The sequence below is a fragment of the Ailuropoda melanoleuca genome, chromosome 5, assembly GCF_002007445.2.
Source record: "Ailuropoda melanoleuca isolate Jingjing chromosome 5, ASM200744v2, whole genome shotgun sequence".
NCBI lineage: Eukaryota > Metazoa > Chordata > Mammalia > Carnivora > Ursidae > Ailuropoda > Ailuropoda melanoleuca.
The window spans coordinates 62,199,574-62,221,264 of NC_048222.1; the positions used below are offsets into that span (position 1 = coordinate 62,199,574).

Consider the following 21,691-nt stretch of genomic DNA (forward strand, 5'->3'; position numbering starts at 1 on the left):
TGTGAGTGAAATCATTTGGTATTTTCATACTTATATGTGATGAAATCTGAAAACACAAAACGAACAAGCCAGCAAATAGAAACAGACTCATATATACAGAGAACAAACCAGTGGCTGCCAGAAGGGAGTGGGGTGGGAAGGATGAGCGAAACAGGTGAAGGGTGGGGAGTAAGAGGTATGAACTCTAAGTTATAGAATAAGTCAGTCACGGGGCTGGAAAGTACAGCAAAGAGAATATAGTCAATGATATTGTAATAACTTTTACGGTGACAGACAGTAACAAAACTTAACATGGTGAACACTGTGTAATGTGTAGAATTTTGGAATCACTGTGCTGTATGCCTGAAATGAATATATCATTGTATGTCCACTGTACTTCACTTAAAATGGAGAGGTTAAGTAATTTGTCCAGGCTCATACAACTAGAGTGTGAAAGAGTAACTCTGTTTCTAGTGTTTGCTGACTTGACTCACATTATATACATTATCATTAGGACACTGTGGCTTTCTGAACACGCTTGAATTAAAATGAAAAGAATTATTCTCTGTTCTTTTAAGGCTCCGCAGATACAAAGTCCTAGGGAGTAGCAATTCCGACTCAGACCTTTTCTCCCGCCTGGCCCAAATTCTTCAAAACGGATCTCAGAAGCCCCGGAGCACTGCTCAGTGCAAGAGTCCAGGATCCCCTCACAATCCAAAAACACCACCCAAGAGTCCAGTTGTCCCCCGCAGGAGCCCCAGTGCCTCTCCTCGAAGCTCTTCCTTGCCTCGCACGTCCAGCTCCTCACCGTCCAGGGCTGGACGGCCACACCATGACCAGAGGAGTTCATCCCCGCATCTGGGGAGAAGCAAGTCACCTCCCAGCCACTCAGGATCTTCCTCCTCCAGGAGGTCCTGCCAACAGGAGCATTGCAAACCCAGCAAAAATGGCCTGAAAGGATCCAGCAGCCTCCACCACCACTCAGCCAGCACTAAAGCCCCCCCAGGGAAGAGTAAGTCAGCCACTAAACTCAGCAGATAGGAGCCGGGCTGCCTCTGTGTGAAAGGTGTGAGATCTCCCTCCTAACCCTGATGCATGTGTGTCCCTGTACTGTCTGTGTAAAAATCAGTGTTGATCTTCTCTTGCAAAAGAAAGTAACATGATAAATTATTTGTAAGAAGACAAAAATATATGATAAGGAATTACCTAAGGCAGGCAGCAAGCAGTCAGGAATCAATGCCTTTGCATAGGCAGGGGCAAGCCAGCAAAATCCCCGGGGAGATTAAATGAACTCTCATTTTTCAGCTGCCATTGAAACAAAAGTGTTGAAGGTAGGAAATGGAGTGGAATTTTAAGGGGTTCGGCCTGTTTTTTTTAAGGCATTGCTCAAAGATTATATAGCAAAAGTGAAACTTCTTGTTTTAATATTTTCATTCAAAACTTCCCAACCTTGGAGTCAGAATTGCTCCGATATGAGGATACGTACAGTCTGTTGCTGGGGAGCCAGCGCTCATGTACACGAGCTTGCGTTTACTAGTGTACTGAGAGTTCGCACCTTTACTTCGCCTCACTCCTACTACCTACCGTCCCTGGATTTCCCAGTTTTTAAAGTTAGTGTGTCTCCCTGAATGCAACCTCCCTTCTCTTATTTTAACAATACATTCTAATATGCTTTTAGCAGCACATGCTGAGAATTTCAAATCCAGTTGTGTGTTGTTGTTTTTTTTTTAAGTCCCCTAATATTTTTCTGTGGCACAGAAAAATGTAACAGTTAACAGTTCTTAGCTCAGTATATTTTTATTGTGAAAAAGAACTACTGAAACTTAGGTCAAGGAAGGAGAAGTCTGCACAGAGCTTTCTGTGGGCGCTAGCGCGTTAGGGCAGAGGGCTGGAGTGGGGTGAGTGCCCTTCCAGACAAAAGAACCCTCTTTCCCTCTGTTTCCTCCTGGTGGAAGGAAGACCGACCAGACTAGACCTTGCTTTCTTAGGTCTTCTGGATACCGACTGTTTCCAATATCACCTCCAAGATGATACCAGGGAAGTACAATGCTGTGGAATGTGACTTTATGCTCTCAGAGATTTAGAAAGAAAAAGAAATTAGGTACGTTGTTGAGGCTTATAATCCTCAAACTTTGTATTTTATACATTTAGCCAATAAGGAATGAGTATCTGGGGAAATAAATTTAGGCTCAATATTTATCTTTTAATGTTTTATTACCAGCTTCTCCTGTGCTTTAGTTTGAATATTTGGGCTTTTGGACCTGATTTCCTTGTAACCTCAATTTATAAAGCTGCAAGGAGGAGCATAATTGCTCCGATTTCATTCTTCGGCTAACAGGAATCAGGCAAAAGTAAATTATGCTAGATTTTTCAAATGGGCACTTTTCTACTCTGTGGGTGTTTTGTGTTGTAAAGACCTTATTGAGGTCAGGTAAATTGGTCTGCTTGCTGTTGAAATTTGCCTTCTAGCAAACATCTGTGCTTTCTCTTTGACCTTGTGTTTGCTGCCAAACCTAATGTGGTTGAATTGGAAAACAGAAGAAAAAATGTATTTCCTCACCAAGTGAATACGTTCAAATGCTGCATCAGAGCCGCCCTGAAGCTGCGCTGAACTCTCGTTCTCTTTATCTGTGTCGAGCTGTTTTTAAAACAAACAAACCGAAATTCCAAACACTATCGAGTCCTATACGATCTCCCGATCTCCTGTAAGAAATGTAGCATAGTGTGGAATCTTAATTTCTCTCCCGTTTCAAGCACTACAGAGGAATGCAATAGATAAGACATATTTGCTGTTTAACTAAAGCAACTGTAATATTGGAAGTCCAATCCTTCTGTATTATATTGTATAATAGTTGCTATAACACTACTTGCATGTCTTCATGGTAAATGATATAAATATTTATAAATATATAGAGAAACATATGCTTATATAAACTCATTCTTTCTCATTCTCCATTTGTAATTTCAAGATCACAGATGGTGAAATTCCTTTTTATTGTGTGCCTCGCATACACTTGGGCCTTGCCTGTCTTCATTTTCTGAAAATATGTTTTTGGCGTGGGACACTTCAGATTCTTCTTGCCTTCTTTGTGTAAATAATGCAAGGGTTGGCAGCCTTCGAGCCAGGATAGCTTATCTAATTTTCACTTTTAAAAGATTTTAATAGGGGAAAAAATTACCAGGACACGCTTGTAATACTGGCTCAAAAATTTGTCACGTTAATCACCTAATTCTGTCCTTATGGCTAAAGGGGATAAACTGGATGATAATCATGGGTCTAACATAAATTGATTTAAAGAAAAAAATCTCTTAAAAATTGCCATTCTACATTCCTCTTTTCACCTCACTATTTTTTGGACGGTGGGGGAGTAATCTACAATTAAGGAATTATCTTTTTTTCTCTTGTATTAGCTAAATTGTGCTAAAAGTAGCCAGCTTTAAATCCTGACCCTTGTTGTCAGAAATGCGCCCATCATAGCCGTTGGAAAAACAGATGAGGCTACAATTATGGTGGGTGTGTGTTCTTACTGGTATTTCTCTTCTAGGGGTCAAAACAGACAGTGATGGCAACATGACAATTGGGTGTTTTCTCGCTTTTGGTTTCTTCTGTTTTTCTCCGAACTTTTCCACTCTGTTGCCCCCTTTCCTAAATGGCACCAACGAACTCCATATCCAGAGAGAAATAGCCTTGTTGTGTAAGAGTACTTTATTTTGCATGTAGAGGAAAGAGTTAACCAAAGATGTTTTAGCTCTGATACTTTCAAATGAAAACAGACTAGTTATATCATACGTATCAATAGGTCCACTTAAAAGTACTATCATATAGAGATTTACTTTATGGTTTTTAAAAGCATAGTTTGTGCTTTCAGATGTTCAGTGTCTCAGGCTAAAAAGAGAAGTTGGCAGCTCTGAGCAAAACATTTTTTTCACAAGAATTTTTGTTTTTATTTTATTTTAAGGTATGATACAGAGAATGAGTCTGTTGTTTGTTGTTGTTTTAGTTCCTTACTTTTTTATTTATTTTGGGTTTTTTTAGTGATGGCATATTTCACATTTCAGTGATAAACATAGATCATCCAAGTTATTTTTAACTGCTTTGGTTATTTTACCTAAGATGAGGGACATGGCCATTAATTAAAGTCAAGCCAAACTATACTAAAAGTAGTACGGGGCAAAAGTCAGAATTATGTTTCGAAAATCAAGTGCCTCCTGGTTTTTCTCTCATGACACGATGGCAACCGTAGTCATACCTGCCCTTACCCCGCCATGTCTAGTCTCCAGAGGTACTTGGGTGGAGCAGAAAATGGATTCGCACCAGCTCAGTCCCCGGAGGCAGCACTCTTCTTACGTTATGCTGCCAAATCTCCAGGGCATACAGATGGGTTGAAATATTAAAATTTCACCTGGTCATTTTTTGCACAGCATAAAGGCATTTAACTTTGCCGTATAGAGAACAAAGGAAAATAGTATCAAATGTAACCTTAAAGCACAGACTGTAAACATCTTTGAACGGTGAGTCTCAGGCGGGCGCGGTCGTTCCCACCTTGGTGTGCAAGCTGGCCTTGCTGACAAGGGCACCAGCACATTTGCGTTTCTTAAGTTGCATGTTGTGAAGTGAATGTTTTTTTGTAAAAGTTGCCAAGTCAGTCCAGTCCTAGATAAGTAGCAACATGATAATTGCTGCCCTCTCTTGTCATGATCCCCTTTGTATGATTTGCTTTCAAATACTGAGCAAATGGCAGCTGCTTACTGCTTCAGCGGACCGGTCGTGCAGTGTCTCTGCTCGGCTGCTAGCCACAAGGGCACTGGAGGTTCTTTGGGAACCATCAGAGATTCCTTCCAGGCCACAGATTTTTATGCAAATGTTTCTATGGTTGCATTTAAGCTACAAAGAAAAAGTGTACATTGGTGCATGTTTTATAAACCCACACACAGATAGTTAAAACTATAATTAGTTTTTCTGTACCCGAGAGCTTTGAATTAAAAACAGATGCTTTTCCCCTAGAGGATTCTTTGTTCTAGGAACTACATTCTTAATCTAACATTAGAAATTGGTGATAGGAGAAACACGATCTGGAATTCAGAGTTTAGTGGCTTAGGGGAAAAAAATGCATCCTATTCTGGCTATTTGAAAATATATTAATTTGTAGATAAGTCTAGATTTAGTCTTGGAGATCAAAGTTATCACATTTTAAGACTTTTTTCATTTCTTTATATCTATCAAAACACAGCGTATGTTAGGGAATCGTTTCTTCTGTCACGTTCATGTATTTTGGAATTAAGTTGTTTGCATTCACTCTTTTCTCTTCTGCCCACTTCTGTTTATGTGCATTTACCACAGATGTGTTGGGACTTTGCCTAAAGGGAGACATATTTTGGTACCTGTACCACTGAGGAGAGAGAGAATGGTTGATGACAGCAGCACTGTTCAACTTTCTGGAGTTCAGGTCTGCACAGTTTATTTGCAGAAGAGTTACTTATCTAGGTTTTAACACAGAAAGTATTACAGGATTAAGGCATGTAACTACTGTGGTAGTCCCCACAGGTCACTATTCACCCGAGTTCCGAATCCAACGGTGTCGATTTAGACCTTAACTTAGAGAAGGGAACACGCAGCAGCTGTAGTCCTCAGACCACACGGGAGGGAGGACGTGGTGCACGGAAACCCCCAGGTGGTGGTTCGGACATCCCACTGCGCTGCCTTCGTGCGGTAGGACTCGGGGGTACACCGCGAGGATGGGGGAGGGGTATGGAAATCATCAGATTTCCTCAGTGGTTTGGCTGCCCCTTTGGAATTAGGAGAACGTTAACCCAGATAGTCTTGCGAGCCTGCGGAATCTGTTGCCAGCAGTGCAGGAGGGAACTGCAGGAGGTGTCTGGGGGAGTCCTGTAGTTCTTAGGTAACCCCAGGACATGTGACAAGGATCCCTATTAATTTAAAGGGGAATTTGGATGCTGTACACCTCAGTCCCTAAGAAATCCTTGGCTGGACACGAAATGATGACAGAGTCTTGGCCCATCAGTACATTGTCTAATTGAGTGGTGATTATCTGCTCTGACTTTCAAAACGTAAACTGGATGTTTAATTATTCCCCTTGGGCAAATCTGGATCGGAAAATGAAAGTATGTGACAAGATCAAGATGACTTTGTGGTTATTATACACAATCTCAAAAAACTGAATAGTCAAGTAACATTTAGTCAGTAATGATTTGAATATTTCCTTACACTTTGCTGGATTTGTGGTCTGAGGAGATAGGTAAAGGAAGTGAAGCCTTTTCCTTCGTTATCCTGTGGAACTTTAACAGAGCCTGCCTGTGAAATTGGAAGTGATAGTATGGGCATACTACGTATCCCTGGTGATGCTGCCATGTCTCTTCGAAACCCCTGGGCCAGTGGTTCTGGGTTTCTTGGCCTATAGAATAGGATTCCATGAGGCAGATCTTTGAGCCCGTGTGACTAGAGAATTTGCCCATGACATAACTTTACACACTAATGATAGGAATTTTACCTCTATTTTCAGTAGTTTAATACCGTTTCATTTTGTATACAGAAGTGTTCACTCACCCAGCTGAAAACATTGAGTAAACCCAAGTTTTTAATATACACTATCTTTGCCATATGACCCTTTCTCCCCACCTTATACTACCCAGTTTAAAATCCTTAAAAACTCATTCACAGCACTTCCCCATATTTGGAATCCGGGCTTTGTTCTTCACTCACTCATGATAAACAAGGTGACCAGAGCTTGAATGTGATTTATCTTAGGGAGTAACCCAGGGAGGGAAAGCCCTTAGGACTTCTCCAAACTATTTTCTTTTTTAAATGATTCACAAGATAGATAAATTAGTTCACTAAGGTAAAAAGCATTCAGAAATACAGTTAGGAAGATGAAAGAAACACAACACTCTGCCACTTGGGGCTCCGAAACTGGATTGAGTGAATTGAACAAAGAGAACTGATCTGAAGACCCATGCTTGAGCCCGCACACTCCTCCCTCCTGCACACTTCCCATCCCCCTCCTGACTCCATTCCTAAAACTGCCAGCGCTGATTTCATTGGGTCATTTATTTACCAGTTTGCAGCTTTCAGGAAAAAAGAGGGGGAGACATCTAGATTTGACTTAGATACAATCCTTGAAAGTAATAAACTATTGGCAGCTGTTATATCAGATTGAACCACAAACCAGAAGAATTCTCTTGTCGAGCAAAACCAGTAAGTTAGGATAGAGGACTTCAGTAATCCCACAGTTTTCTCCCTTTCTCCTCCTCTTCATGAAACCAGAGTGATGAGAACTTGCTCTTTGAAGTAACTCCAAAGGTATTGTATTGTCCTTTTCCCTCCAAGCAGCCCTCTATGCATTTTTGCTCAGGCAACCAAGGACATAAAAGAGTATTGGCAGAAACATGGAGTGTTTTGTATAGGCCATCTGTACATAAAAGTGTAATTATTTAATTTTCCCATTTGTATCATATTAAAGCTTTGTACAGTGTTTTAAGTTCTGTTTTAAAATTATTTTGTATTTTATTTTTATAATCTAGTAATAAAATATTCATTCCGCATGCACACTCTAGTTCTGTTTGTGTGATGGTTTGCTTTCAAAAAGGGGAAATATTTTTCTAACTTATTGAATGCAACAGAGGTTACAAGATGAACAGGGAGCAGAAGGTGTTGCTATAAATGCAGTACCACATCCAGAAGTGACCTAGAAAAAGAAGCACTGGACTGAATAGAAGCTAGGTGTTCAATATCCCTGCAGATAAAAACCAGAGTTCTGGGATACAAGAAGATGGTTCCCCATGTAATAAAACTGAAGGTGAAGTAATAAAACTGCAAATGCTAAGGGGTGCCTAGGTGGCTCAGTTGGTTAAGCAAGATAAGCGGCAGATTCTTCCTTTCCTCTCAGGTCATGATCTCAGGGTCCTGGGATCGAGCCCCACGTCCCGCTCCCCGCTGAGCATGGAGTCTGCTTGAGATCCTCCCTCTATCTCTCTCTCTCAAAATCTTAAAAAAACAAAACTGGCAAGTGCTAAGAACTCCCTTTAGGTCCTTTATTCTCTGGCTGGAGGTACTTTGTTTCTCTTTGCAGGAAGCACTAGAGTCATTCCTGCTCCCTACCACCCTCTCCTTTCTACCTGTGACCTTCCTTTGAACCAGAGGTACTCTTGGGAGGCACTCACATGGGCACTGCTTCACCCCAGCTGGAGTGTGAGTGCCATCTGTCTTTCGCCACCTGCTTTCCCCTTCTTGATATCTCAGTAGCAACATCCAAAGAACTGCCTACCACGTGTTTCCAAATAAGAGAAATTAAGGAATAACTCAAGAATGTGCCCCTTAACGTTTCAACTGCAAAGTAGTTTAAATAATAGCCTGGTGTAAGGTAAAGATAGAGGTGATTCTGTGTGCACCTGAGGCACTTTAAGGGTTGTGAGGCTGAATATTCTAAGAATCATCCTCGCAAGAATTCTTTCAGTCTTAAATGGTTAATCAGTTGATAGTGGCTGCTCGAAAACCAGTGTGTGCCCATGAGCCAGGGCATAGAAGGCTCAACCTTTGAGAAAGACAAGGTCAAATGAGGTTAGGCTAATTTTATCCTAACTTCTTTAGGGTGGTGACGGTTGAATCTAGAAAACAAACTCTTGAGTGCCTGGGTGGCCCAGTCGGTTAAGCATCTGCCTTCCTCTGGGGTCATGATCTGGGGGTCCTGCGATGGAGTCCAGCGTGGGGCTCCCAGCTCAGTGGGGAGCCTGCTTTTCCCTCTCCCTCTGTGCTCTCAAATAAAAATCTTTAAAAAAAAAAATTCTTCAAAGAAAAGAGTGTGCTTATCGCAGAAGGTAAGACAGGTGTCTTTCTGGAGAATTGTTCACCTTTACCGTCCAGCCGCTCTCCGGGCCCTCGGTCTCCCCAGTCATGTCCTCGAGTCCCCGCAGGTCGCCCCGCGGCCCGGGCAGCCGGAGCTGGGCCTCACTGACCGCGCTGCGGCCCTACTTCGCAGGGCCATCGGCCTGCGGTCTGGAGCCCCGGAGCCAGCCGCGGCGTCGACCCAAGCGCTGAGCCGAACCTCAGCCGGGGAAGCCCCGGCTCCGCCCCTCCGCCCCGCCCCGCCGCCCAGCCGCCCAACGGTCGCTCCGCGGGCCGGCCCCGCCCCCCCCAGGCCGCCCGTGGCGCGCCGGCGCCTGCGCAATCGTCTTCAAGCGCCCGGACCGGGATGGCGGCCGTTTTGGAGTCGCTGCTGCGAGAGGAGGTGTCGGTCGCAGCGGCCGTGCGGTGGATCGCGCGCAGCGCCCAGAGTTCGGAGGTAACAGCGCCTGCACGCCCCCAGGCCTGACCCGAATCTGCTTTCCGCGGGACATAGCACCCCTCCCGTCCCTTTTCTCTCGGGTGCCTGGCTGTCAGCCCGGGCCGAGTGCGCTCCAACGAGGGGCCGCTGCCCGGGCCGCCCGCCTCAGCGCGCCCTGCGGTCCCGGTGCTCGTGGCGCCGGGCTGGCCCTGCCCCAAAAAAAAAATCGTCGCTTCTCCCTCAGGATGACCCCGGGGAGGTGGCCGCGCTGAGCTCCCTCCGGCCACTGCGGAAGGAATTCGTGCCGTTCCTGCTGAACTTCCTGAGGGAGCAGAGCAGCCGCGTCCTCCCGCAGGGCCCCCCAACCCCCGCCAAGGCCCCGGGCTCCTCGGCAGCTCTGCCAGGGAGGCCGGGGGGCCCGCCGCGGGGCGGCCGCGGGGCGCGCAGCCAGCTCTTCCCTCCGACCGAGTCTTCGAGCGCTGCAGCCGCCGAGGCCCCTTCGGCCCCGCGGGGGCAGGAGGCGGGGCCCGGGCCCCGGCCGCGAGCGGGGAGGCCGCGGCCCTGGGGGCCTGGAGGAGGGGGTCGGCGGAGAGAGTCAGCCTTGGGCCGGGGGCCGGAGGCCCAGGGGCTCTGGCAGCCCCGGCAGCCCCAGCCTCGCGCGCTGTGATCCACCAAACCTCAGCAACCTGGAGGAGTTCCCTCCCGTAGGCTCGGTTCCCCCCGGCCCTGCAGGGTGAGAATCAAGCCCTCACCCACAAGCGGGGTGGCACGAAGGCTGTGCGAGGGGAGTCAGGAAATTAGGGCTCGCGCTCCGCAGCTGAGCGTGGGAATGGCCAGAAGGTTGGGGGTGAGATAACCACAGTAGTGAGAGGGGCGTTTTGCAAGCACCCCCCCCCCCGCCCTTGAGGTGGTGGTGGAGGACATGTTTGAAGATTGGAATTTGAGAAAAACCTGTGGCTACTTAGCAGGACGAAGCCTTCACGCAGGATCAACCCAACTCCGGTGAGCGAAGAGCGGTCACTCTCCAAGCCCAAGACCTGCTTCACTTCACCCCCAATCAACTGTGTCCCCAGTTCCCAACCCTCAGTCTTGGACACTAGCCCTTGGGGCCACGGCCTTCCCCCAGGGTGCAGAAGTCTGCAAGAGGAGCGGGAGATGCTCAGGAAGGAGCGGTATGATCTTGCCACTTCCTGGTTTGTCAGCTTCCTCCCACTGCTGGATCTGAAGGGCTTTTCTCTGAGATTGGTTTGCCCCCAGGAGCCCTGGGTCTGTTTCCTGGGCTGTGGATATCTGCTCTGGAGGAACCGGAGTGTGGCTGTGGAGGGGAAGCTAGGAGAACTGCTCATGACATCTCTCTGTCCCCATAGCTCTAAGCAGCTGCAGCAGTCACCTACTCCCACCTGTCCCACCTCAGAATCGGGCTCTCCCCTCCCCAGCCGGACAGGAAACCTCACAGCTGAACCCGCTGATCCTGCCAGAGTGTCTTCCCGCCAGCGCCTGGAGCTGATAGCCCTCATCTACTCTTCATGCATTGCCGGTGGGTGAGAGAGCGAAGGGTGCTGGAGTGGAGATGCTTGCGGAGCTGCGGGGTAGGAGAAATGGTAAGGTATGCAAAACTGAGCTTTGGTTCCAAATGGTGCCCGACACCCTGGGGTTTCTTTTTATATCCAGAGAACCTGGTACCAAACCTCTTCTTGGAGCTTTTCTTCGTCCTTCAGCTCCTAACTGCTCGGAGGATGGTGACCACCAAGGACAGTGACCTTGAACCGACTCCAGGAGCACCAGGTCGGTGGGCACCAGCCTCTTTTTGGGAAATGAGGTCTGGAGATGGAACAGTTCTTAACTGACAGCTTGGTACTATCCTTCTAGATTCCCTGGAAAGCCCACTGTTCCAGAGTGTCCACGATTGTGTCTTCTTTGCAGTACAGGTTTTGGAGCATCAGTTTCAGTGAGTTTCCCCAGCTGAGGCATGTAAGCCTTATTCCCACTGTCCACTTACTTCTCTGGCCACTTGGGGTAAGTGCTTGTGCTTCACACAGGTGCGGTGACCCTGGGCCTCTTTCTACACGTATCCTGTCATTTTGTGTCAAGGCTATGAATTTAACTCCTGAAAGAATCAAATTACTCCCTGTGGTCTTGGCATCTGCCCTTTGGGTTTGTGTCTGATGTTTCCCTGCTTCATAGGTCTCTTTCCTGCCCCCTTGCCTCCAGCATGTTAAATGCTCAGCCCACGACTTTGCCTGACATACCTGCTCCATGTTCCAGATCATGTTCTCTGCAGCATGTAGGTGCTTCCCATTCTCAGTCATATGCGCTCTCGTCCCTGTAGGGTTCTTTCCTACCTGGACAAAGGGACCTTGAAGCTGTTGGCTGAGAACGAGCGGCTGCTGTGCTTCTCACCGGCTCTGCAAGGCCGCCTCCGAGCTGCCTATGAGGGCAGTGTTGCCAAGGTAGGGACCCCACCTTTCCCAGCCTCATACTTGAGGCAGCCCCGTGCACACCACTCGAGTGTCACATGGCCTAACTCCGGGCAGGAATGCAGGGGGGGAAGTTTTCTGAGCATGACCTGTGAGGGTTTCAGTCCCCATGTCACTGCCGTATTTTAGGTCTCTCTGGCGATGCCACCCTCTGCTCAAGCTGTCTCCTTTCAGCCAGAAACAGACAATCGTGCCAACTTTTCCAGTGACCGAGCCTTTCATACTTTTAAAAAACAGAGGTGATAAGAAAAGGGAACTTTTGGGAGGGAACGGGGCGGCATTTTCTCTGGGACAGGCAGCCTGTGTTGTTTTCATAGAAACTAGGAGTTTGGCACCCACAGGTGGTAGTTGAGCACCCCTGGGCCCTTCCTTCCAACCATCAAAATGGCCGCATACCTTCATTCTGTTTCCTGCGGTGGACTTGAGCCTCCGACCTTAGCAGCCTTCTCACAGGTGTATGACTTTAGTCACAGGGCTCTCCAAGAGACAAGCAGATCTTGCTACACACCGGGGTCTGTGAGGTGTGTGTGACGCTGCTGCTGGGTCTGCAGCATTGTCATCTAGAGAACTTCGGAGAGGATAAGGAATGGGGCTGTGGGTAGTCGTCCTCCATTACTCTGAGCTAGAGGAGGCACTCCTGGGAGTCGGTGAGGTCAGCTGTGCCTCGGTTGATCAGGCATTGTTGTGTCTGTCAGGGATGTGTTTTTTGAGGTGCTTCGAGAGTGGGAAGATCGGCATGAGGAGCCTGGCTGGGATTTTGAGAAGGGCTTGGGCAGCAGGATCAGGTAGGTGCTCCCACACTGGTCACCTGTCTCTCTCGATGCTGGCAGTGAGCAGCTTTGTGGTGCTCTGGTAGCTGGTGGGAGGAGGGCTCTTCCCCGCTCCAAGCCCACAGATGTTACCTTCTGTGCTGCTTAATCTCTAGTGATTGACAGCTTTGCCCCTACTCAAGGGATTTGTTTGGCCAGCTCCTTGCACTCAGACGTGACCCAGACTTGTTCTGTGATGGGGAATACTTAGATAAATGCAAAGCCCTTTCTCCAGATTGCTTGAAGGCCAGATTACTTGGCCCAAGTCACTGGATAGACCCTTTCCAACCTCCATTTTCTCTGTCATTTGGTTCAGCAGTTCTGAGAACTTTGCATAACTGAATACCTTCCATCTAGGGATCTACCTTCCACTTGGGTCATTGAAACTCACCGGAGCCCAGTGTAGACTGAAGATGAGAGGGGTGGTATTATTTCTTGTTGGGTTAAGTGTATCTCTAGCCTTGAGGGATCTTGGTGTTGAGGAAGGTGTCCCTTACCTCTTCCTATATCCTTGTGCTGGCCAGCTCTGGCCGAGGTGTGCTCGGGCCCCTGGTAAAGGATGGTAAAGCCCAAGGACTGGCTCGTTCTCTCAGATTTCTGCCCCCTTCCTGCTTCCCTCATATTCTGTTCCTGCCTCTTACGCCTCAGAGCCATGATGGGTCAACTCTCTGCAGCCTGCAGCCACAGCCACTTTGTTCGGCTTTTCCAGAAACAACTTCTCCAGGTAATAGCCCCAGCAGGAGATTGCAGTGGACAGTAGGTATTAAAGGCAGCCAAGCAATGGCTGGCACTTTGGGATGGGATGGACAGCTAGGCAGGTCCTGGGCTGGAGTTGGAACAGGAGTTCTGCTCCTTGGGTGTGGGGAGTGGCCAAAATGCAGGCAGCCAGAGAGGAGCCAGAACCCTCTGTCACATGCCCTGCACCCGCTGCCTCCGTGGGCCTCCTCGCACACCCTGCACGCCCTGGCTTCCTTCAGTCTCTCACTACTTCCTTGCCCTCGATTTGTGCTGTGGTAGAGAGAGCACTGGTGTAGGACTCGAGCCTGATTTCAAATCCTAGTTCTGGGACCCTAGGCAGATGTTTCCCGTTGCAGTTCTAGGTTCTTCACCTGTAAAACAGTATCATCCCTACCTTGAAAAACAGATCTGTGGCACCTGATACAGGGTTGGCATTCCATAAATGTTCATGACTTCTACCCTATTTTGTTCAGTCCTTCTTTCTGGAAAAACTTACCAGTTTTTTATTTGTTGTCTCTTTCCGCCGCCCCAGATGTGTCAGAGTCCTGGTGGCCCTGGGGGCACTGTCTTGGGGGAGGCCCCAGATGTGTTAAGTATGCTTGGAGCTGACAAACTGGGGCGGTTACGGCGCCTACAGGAAAGGCTTGTGGCCCCTCAGAGCAGCGGGGGACCCTGCCCACCCCCCACCTTCCCAGGCTGTCAGGGCTTCTTCAGGGACTTCATCCTGAGCGCCAGCAGGTAAAGGTCCCGTGTCTTGCAGGGAGTGGGGCCAGAGCCAGGAGAGGTTTGTCCTTCTAGAAGGGCAACAGTTGTGTCTCCTTGCCTGGAGTATAACAGGGTGGGACTGGGCGGTGCCAGGCTCCTTCTAGCTCACACTTCCTGCCTCCATTTCCCTTCTCATTCTTTTACTCACATAGGTAACCTCACTGTTCCTTTGCTTCCCTCTACCCCAATATGCCTGTCTGTCTGTAGCACCTCTTCTTTATTCTGGTTCTTTCTACACCTCTGCCAGTGTCTTTTTTTTTCTCTCTTTCTCCTTCCTAGCTTCCAGTTTAATCAGCATCTCATGGACAGTCTGAGTTTGAAGATCCGGGAGCTCAACAGCCTTGCCCTGCCCCAGCCTGAGCCTAGCGACGAAGATGGGGAGTCAGACGTGGACTGGCAGGTTAGAAGGCAGAATGAGGCAGAAGAAGGGTTCTGACCTAGGAGGGAAAGGCTGTTCTCAAGAACTTTGTAACAGATAGGAATTATTCTAGAATCCCTGTGCTTAGGACCTTTTACTTCTCTGATCCTTTGCAGGGTGAACGGAGGCAGTTTGCCATGGTGCTGCTCAGCTTGAGGCTTCTGGCTAAATTCCTGGGCTTCGTGGCTTTCCTGCCATACCGGGGGCCTGAGCCGCCCCCCACCCGTGAGCTCCAGGACTCCATTCTGGCCCTGAGGAGCCAGGTGAATGGGGGCTCTGGTAAGGAGGGCCGGGAGGGGCCCCAGAGCCCTGGAGTTGGAGAGCATGTCCGGCCCCTGGCCTCGCCCCATGACCGAGCCCTGCCCCACCAGGTGCCCCCAGCCCTGGACGTGCGGGCTCTGCTGCAGCAGGGGCTGCGGGCCCGCCGAGCCGTGCTCACTGTGCCCTGGCTGGTGGAATTCCTGTCCCTGGCCGACCACATCGTGCCCCTGCTGGACTATTACCGCAGCGTCTTCACTGTCCTGCTGCACCTACACCGGTAAGTGCAGCGGCAGCCAGGCTGGAGCCAAGGGCATGGGCGCGCCGCCGAGGCTGCCGTCAGTGAGGAGGGCCGGTGGCCTGTGCTTCCTGCACGGCAGCACCATAGCCGTGGCCGACCCCCAGCGGGTGCGCAGAATGGGGTCCACGGCAGACCGCGGGCAGCTCTTGCACGTTGGCCCTCTTTTATTCCTCTTGTGGCCCAGCTGAGGGAGTACAGATCTGGGAAAGGGTGGTGAGATCCTGCATGACAGCAGTCCCCTTTTGGTCTGCTTTTGAGAATTACCTTCTGGGGGATAGCTTTCTTTTACTCCATTCCATTTCTCTCTTGGCACAAATGTACCTGTTAGGAGCTTGGTCTTGTCAAAGGAAAGCGAAGGGGAGATGTGTTTCCTGAACAAGTTGTTGCTGCTTGCTGTCCTGGGCTGGCTTTTCCAGGTTGGTAGGGTGAGGGAAGATCCAGATTGGGGAAGGGAGGCAGCCACTGTGGCAGGAGATGGGGAGTGGGAGAATGAGTCTGAACCGGGTCAGGGCCAGAAGGTGGAGGTTTAGAGGGGGTATGGGAATCACCATGGTTTCGGAGGAATGTTGCTTTGCTCCTGGAACCACAAGGTCTGTGTGTTGAATGTCTATAGTGCTGACTGGAGCTTGCACTGCCCTGATCTTTTGTCAGATTCCTACGGTCCCTGAGGACCTGTTCTTTCTGGAAGAGGGTCAGTTGGATGCCTTAGAGGTGGATACAGTAGCTTCAGATCATGGGTTGGTAAGTGTTGGGGTCCGGCCAGAGCCATGGGGGTGGCAGAAACAGAGGAGGCAGGCAGGCTGGGAGTTCCTTGAGTAACTGTCTTCCCCACCTGTCCCATTTCTGGCATAGTGGGAAGGAAGAGAAACTGGCCTACCTGACTCTGCTCCGTTCTCTCCCCCAGGATGGCATGCCTGTGGTGGATCAGCACCTGCTCTATACCTGCTGCCCCTATATTGGTGAGGACACTGACCCTCCGCCGCCCAGGGTCCTCGCTCCTTGGCCCGTCCCTTCATGAGTACCCAACAGGCATCCTGTAGGCCTAACACCCTAATATGTTGTTCTCTTCTTAGGCATTCCCTGGGTGCCTCAGCCTCTTTACTCCACAAACATTTAAAGTCTGAGATGCCTGGGAGGGTAGGGGTGGTTCTGGAACTAAGCAGTTGGGCTTCCCATGCAGGAGAGCTCCGAAAACTGCTCGCATCATGGGTGTCAGGCAGCAGTGGCCGGAGTGGGGGCTTTGTGAGGAAGATCACTCCCACCACCACCACCACTGGCCTTGGAGCCCAGCCCCCCCGGGCCACCCAGGGGCTGCAGGTAAGGGGCAGGGTAGAGGCAGGGGGCGCCCGGCGGGGAAGAGAAAGGAAACTCCTCACGCACTGTTCCCTCCTCCCCACAGGCACAGCTGGCCCAAGCCTTTTTCCACAACCAGCCACCTTCCCTGCGCAGGACCGTGGAGTTTGTGGCAGAGAGAATTGGCTCGAACTGTGTCAAACACATCAAGTGAGCGTGGGTTGAGAGGTTTGGGAAGGCAGATGTGGAGGGTGCCAGGCTCGTTCCCTTACATTTTCCCCCTTTTAAATCTAACGCCGTGTTGCCAATCTGAGGCAAGTTAGCTTAAGGTGAAGGATGTGGTGGGGAGGCTCAAACTGCTAATGTTCTTTGTAGTTCTGACAATATTTCCTTGAATTCGTAGCCCTGATTCAGCCCCCTCAACTACCTCCAAGCCTTTCTGTCCTTACTGCAGGGCCACGCTGGTGGCAGATCTGGTGCGCCAGGCAGAGTCGCTTCTTCAAGAGCAGCTGCTGACACAGGGACAGGACGGGGGAGATCCAGCCCAGCTGTTGGAGATCTTGTGTTCCCAGCTGTGCCCCCATGGGGCCCAGGCATTGACCCGGGGGCGGGAGTAAGAGATGCTGGTCTCCTTGGACTCTCGTCCCCACTCTCAGCTGTTCTTTTTCTGGCTTTTTCACACTCCTCTCCTTTATTCCATGATGCTCTCCAAACCTCCCTTTTTCTTTGGCTTCCTCTGTAGGCTCATATCTTGGGCTTTAGGACCCAAAGTCTGAAGTTGAGTTTGGAAGAGTGGCGGGTTGGGTGTCCCAGTCCTCCCAGCTTCGGGGATCAGGGGTGGGCCCAGGGCTGACAGTGCTTCCCTTCCCACCCCCATCCCCGCCCTCCGCAAGGCAGAGCCCTTCTAGCTCAGGTGATGGGTGCCCTTGGCCTTGCCTTCTGGGAGCCAGGCTGAAATCTCCAGCCATCACTGACTGACAGCCTGTCTCCTTTCAGGTTCTGTCAGAAGAAGAGCCCTGGGGCCATACGGGCACTGCTTCCTGAGGAGACCCCAGCAGCTGTAAGTAGGGAGGAGGCCGAGAGCCAGCAGACTAATGTCTGGTGGTGGGAGAGGTGCGCTTCGGGCCATGTTTTGCACACGGGTGACCGTGAGGCTGCTGTTGGTGGGTTGGTCCCGGCCTTGGGAGCACCTTGCATGTTCATGTCGTCCCCATGTCTCCCTGGGCCCCTGACGCTGCAGTTCTTTTGGGTCACAGGTTCTAAGTAGCGCAGAGAACATTGCTGTGGGGCTTGCAACAGAGAAAGCCTGTGCTTGGTTGTCAGCCAACATCACAGGTAAGGTCCGGGCCAGGGGAGGGCTGGCCAGGTTCTTCCAAAGTGGACTGGCAGAAAGCGCAAGGCCCTTGGGGGAGATGGGACACCACCAGGCAGCTGGAAACGGTGCCGGGCATGGGTTGGCATGATGTGACCCCTTTTCTGTTCTCCCTTTGACCTGCAGCACTGATCAGGAGAGAGGTGAAGGCGGCAGTGAGTCGCACACTTCGAGCCCAGGGTCCCGAAGCAGCTGCCCGGGGGGAGCGGAGGGGCTGCTCCCGAGCCTGTGAGCACCATGCTCCCCTCCCCTCCCACCTCATCTCCGAGATCAAAGTACACAGCTCCCCTCCTCCCTGCGCTCCTCCCCTCTGCCCTCTCCCTGCTCTTTTCCTGGTCTCCCTCCTTCCTCGCGTTCTGCTGCAGTGTTTCGTGTAGCCGCTTTCTGTGTTGTGCAGCTAGTCCGGTGTCCGTCATGACTGAATGGGGTTCAGTGGGGCAGAGCTGAACTGAATGGTTTTCCTCATTGCTCTTCCCGGATTCCTGGTACCTGAGTCACCCAAAAGGGGAAGAGGGCAGATGGGAAAGTTTGGGAGGGGCTGCATAGTACACAGATGGCGATGGGAGCCTGGTCACGAGGGGCTGTTTGGTGTTACCGATAGGAAAGTCTCTTAAGTGGCGGTTACCTGCTTTTGGGATCGGATTTCAGAACTGTTCTCTAGTGGGAGGTGATGCTTATTTAGTTACAGGCGATACCATTGCTCTTGATTTGAAAAATTTAGAGCCTGTCTAGAGTAGGGGTCAGCAAACAGCCCATGGGCCAAATTCATCGTGCTGCTGGTTATGTAGAGCCACGCGTGTTCATTTATGAATTGTCTCGGGCTGTTGTGCTACAGCGGCAGAGTTGAGAGGTTGGGGCAGAGATGTCACAGCCTGCAGAGCCTCAACTCTTTACTGCTTGCTGCGGCCAAAGATTAGGACTAGGGCTGAGGAGGTGCGACTAAAGATGGAGTGTTTCCAGGAGGGAGAAGAAAAGGCTGAGTGGCCATTAGCTACTGGTTTTCCCTACTGAGACCGGACTCTCCCAAGAAGATGAACAGTGAAGTGTGAGATAGAAAATGCACTGTGTATGGGGCAGGATGGTTCCCCTAAATGCTTCCAGAGTAAGGTGCCCGCTGGGAATTGGCTAGGTTCGGCTTTGTCCCAAGACGAGGGACATCTCGAGCTCTCAGGCAACATGTTCCTCAGCTGACCTGCACCTTCTGTTCCTGTGTTGATGTCCACGTGGTTGCTTCTCCCAGCTGTGCGGTCCCACCCGAGCCCCAGGTCTAAGGCACCTTGAACCCGCCACTTCATCCAGGGGCCCTGTCTTCCTTTTCCTTCTGCCCCTTTCCACTGGCTGATCCCTGTCCCAGGCCACGTTCTCTGTGGCCTCCTAGGCGCCAGCCAGGTATGCAGTCTCACTCTGTTTCCACCCCTGTTGTGTTCAGGATGTGCTGTCTTTGGCTGTGGGCCCCCGGGACCCCGAGGAGGGAGTCTCCCCAGACCATCTGGAGCAGCTCCTGGGCCAGCTGGGCCAGACACTGCAGTGCCGCCAGGTGAGCCGCAGCGGGACGCTTCGCTGGGTGTCCTTGTCCGGCGCCCACGAACCAGAGCTGCATCGGCTCGGGGCTGCTGCTCTAAGGATGGTGCTAATGCCCAGGGTCTCCCTGCCTCTTCCCCACAGTTCCTGTGCCCGCCTGCCGAGCAGCATCTGGCAAAGTGCTCTGTGGACTTAGCATCCCTCCTTGGTATGGCTCCTTTTCATGACGTCACGCTCTTGCCGGATCCCCCAGATCTCAGGGCCGGTACAAGCAAAGATTAGACACACGGAGCTTTGTTCTCTTCTTCCTCCCAGGGGCCAGCTAGGGGACCCTACCTCCATCTCCTAAAGCTGGGCTTTCTTCTTTTCCCATAGTTGCAGACCACATCCCAGTCCTCGGCCCCCCAGCACCACGTGGGCTAGAAAGAGGGCAGGCTCGAAGACTCCTGCATGTGCTGCTCTCCTTGTGGAAGGACGACTTTCAGGTGCCGGTTCCGCTGCAGCTGCTGCTGAGCCCAAGAAACGTGGGGCTTCTGGCAGACACTCGGCCAAGGGAGGTGAGCCGAGGGGTGGGGTGGGGTGGGGGCAGCCAGGCTCCGTAGCCCTCTGCAGTCCTGTTATTACCCCACCTCCATGGGCGGGGTTCCTTTACTCCACCTTTTCTAGCAGCGGTGCTCAGTTCCTTTGACACGCCGGCATGGGCTCCAGGCGGCCTCTGCGGCAGTTTTCTGTCCTTTGGATCAGGGTTGCCGTGCAGTCTGAGCCACCCTGACCTTCTCCGTGTGTGTTGCAGTGGGACCTGCTGCTCTTCTTGCTCCGGGAGCTGGTAGAGAAAGGGCTCATGGGACGGACAGAGATAGAGGCCTGCCTGGGCAGCCTCCGTGACGCCCAGTGGCCAAAGGTAAGGAGTCCTCATCTCCTCATACCTGGATGGAGAACAGGTGTCATATGCCCTTTATCCTGAAATGAGGCAAGTGCTGGGGCCCAGGCATTCTTAGGCTTTTCCCAAAGCTCAGTGCATTTTGTCAGGTATCTGCAAGACCGCCCTGAAATGGCATGGCTGTTCTGGAGGGCCTTTTTCACATTTGAGTGGCTGTTGTATGAAAGACCGTGTCAGTGGAGGGAGGGGGGGGGTAGTTGGCAAGCAGCGTGGCATGGTGACTAGGAGTTTTTAAAATCAGAATAACCTAGATTTTAATCTCAGCTGGTACTTATTGTGATCTAGGGCAGAATGATTTATACCTCCTACGGTTTGTCAAGATGAAACGTGGTGGTAAAGTACTCATGAAAAGGGGTCACATCCATCTCAGTGTAGAGAGAGAAGGCAGAAGGGAGAAAATAAGGTGGTCTACTCACTAGTTAGCTAGGGCTTGATGTTGGGGATTGACTTTTAGTAGAAAGGATGTACCGTCCAGAATTATGTGTCAGTGTTGTCTGTCGTCTTTCTGCTTATTCCAGGACTTCTCTGAAGAATTAGCGACACTGTTCCACCTGTTTCTAGCTGAGCCTCACATGCCAGAACCCCAGCTAAGAGCTTGTGAGCTGGTGCAAACAAACCGGGGAACTGTGGTGGCCCAGAGCTAGGGCCGGGGAGTGGCCGTGCCTTGGGTGTCTGACCGGAACCCCAGAACCCCGGCTGACTATGCCTCAGGAGGAGGCCCTGTGCCCCCCTCCGAGTGCTCACTGCTGACTCTTGCTGAGGAAGGAGTAGCTGAGTCTATAGTCAGGCCTCCTGCTCACATGTGAAGAAGTGTGGGGCTGCCTGGCATCCCACCGACTGCAGGCTCACCACCCAAGTCCTAGAGGAAGGAGGAGGGTTTGCCTGATTCAGCATTATGATGGCAAAGCCTAGAGACTCCAATCCTGGAGCAGAAGAGTTGGCATTTATTACTTGGATTATTAAATGACATGTGTGGGCTTGACGACACAGGACTTGAGCCCCATTTGCTGCTACCCCAGCATCCCTTAAACCTTCGTGGTTTGGAAATCATGACAGAGGCAAATGACTTCTGCTTAACTTGTGGGTAAAGTTCAAACATGAATCTTACTTACCACCAGGAGCTGGGCTGCCTGCCATCTCCTTAAAAATGCACAGTACATGAGGTGGGGCTGACCTGCCAGAAACCCAGCTTCTACGCCGCACCTTCTCTGCCTTCAGCCCTGTGCAGGTACTAACTCACTCTCAAATGTAGCTCCATCCAGGGCCCAAGCACAGGGCAGAACATTAGAGCTTTTTAAAATAAACTGTTTTCTTTATCAAGGGCTTCCTGTCTAGTTCTTTTCACCTGACTCTTCCCTTTAGCAGGCTGCAAAGTCCCCAGTGGGCTTGAAGGTGGGCACTGACAGGGTAGAGCTGTACTAATGGCCTGGCCACTTAGCAATGCCTAAATGTTCCATCATGTCAGAGCCCGGGGCCCTGTTAACTCCTTGCCAATAGTAGTGACTTCTGTACAACTCCCTTCAAGGTTAATATGCAAAGTTT

The 21,691-nt window shown here is 50.6% G+C and overlaps 2 protein-coding genes across 10 annotated transcripts in view; both read left to right on the forward strand.

The window, feature by feature from the left end:
• Window positions 1–7,550, forward strand: part of TTBK2 (tau tubulin kinase 2) — a 141,037-nt gene extending 133,487 nt beyond the window's left edge. For 6 of the 9 annotated variants that reach the window (XM_011227577.3, XM_034661071.1, XM_011227579.3 and 3 more), the window contains one exon: window positions 558–7,550. In XM_011227577.3, the coding sequence (XP_011225879.1) occupies window positions 558–1,020 (463 nt within the window). In that variant the 3' untranslated portion in view covers window positions 1,021–7,550. The remainder of the gene's footprint in view (window positions 1–557) is intronic. The other 3 variants (XR_004625697.1, XM_034661069.1, XM_034661070.1) reach the window with 3 other exon arrangements.
• Window positions 7,551–9,152: 1,602 nt separating this feature from the next.
• CDAN1 (codanin 1) lies at window positions 9,153–21,466 on the forward strand. The gene is given in 29 exon segments (XM_034661085.1): window positions 9,153–9,275; window positions 9,502–9,761; window positions 9,763–9,990; window positions 10,226–10,429; window positions 10,625–10,794; window positions 10,929–11,042; window positions 11,127–11,205; window positions 11,587–11,707; window positions 11,864–11,973; window positions 12,430–12,519; window positions 13,192–13,267; window positions 13,814–14,019; window positions 14,326–14,446; window positions 14,581–14,727; window positions 14,836–15,002; window positions 15,352–15,439; window positions 15,675–15,764; window positions 15,928–15,982; window positions 16,204–16,340; window positions 16,423–16,526; window positions 16,771–16,929; window positions 17,313–17,376; window positions 17,573–17,651; window positions 17,815–17,963; window positions 19,118–19,225; window positions 19,354–19,417; window positions 19,585–19,766; window positions 20,003–20,110; window positions 20,668–21,466. Coding segments are annotated over 29 exon segments (3,696 nt in total). The 5' UTR covers window positions 9,153–9,185; the 3' UTR covers window positions 20,794–21,466.
• Window positions 21,467–21,691: the final 225 nt, after the last annotated feature.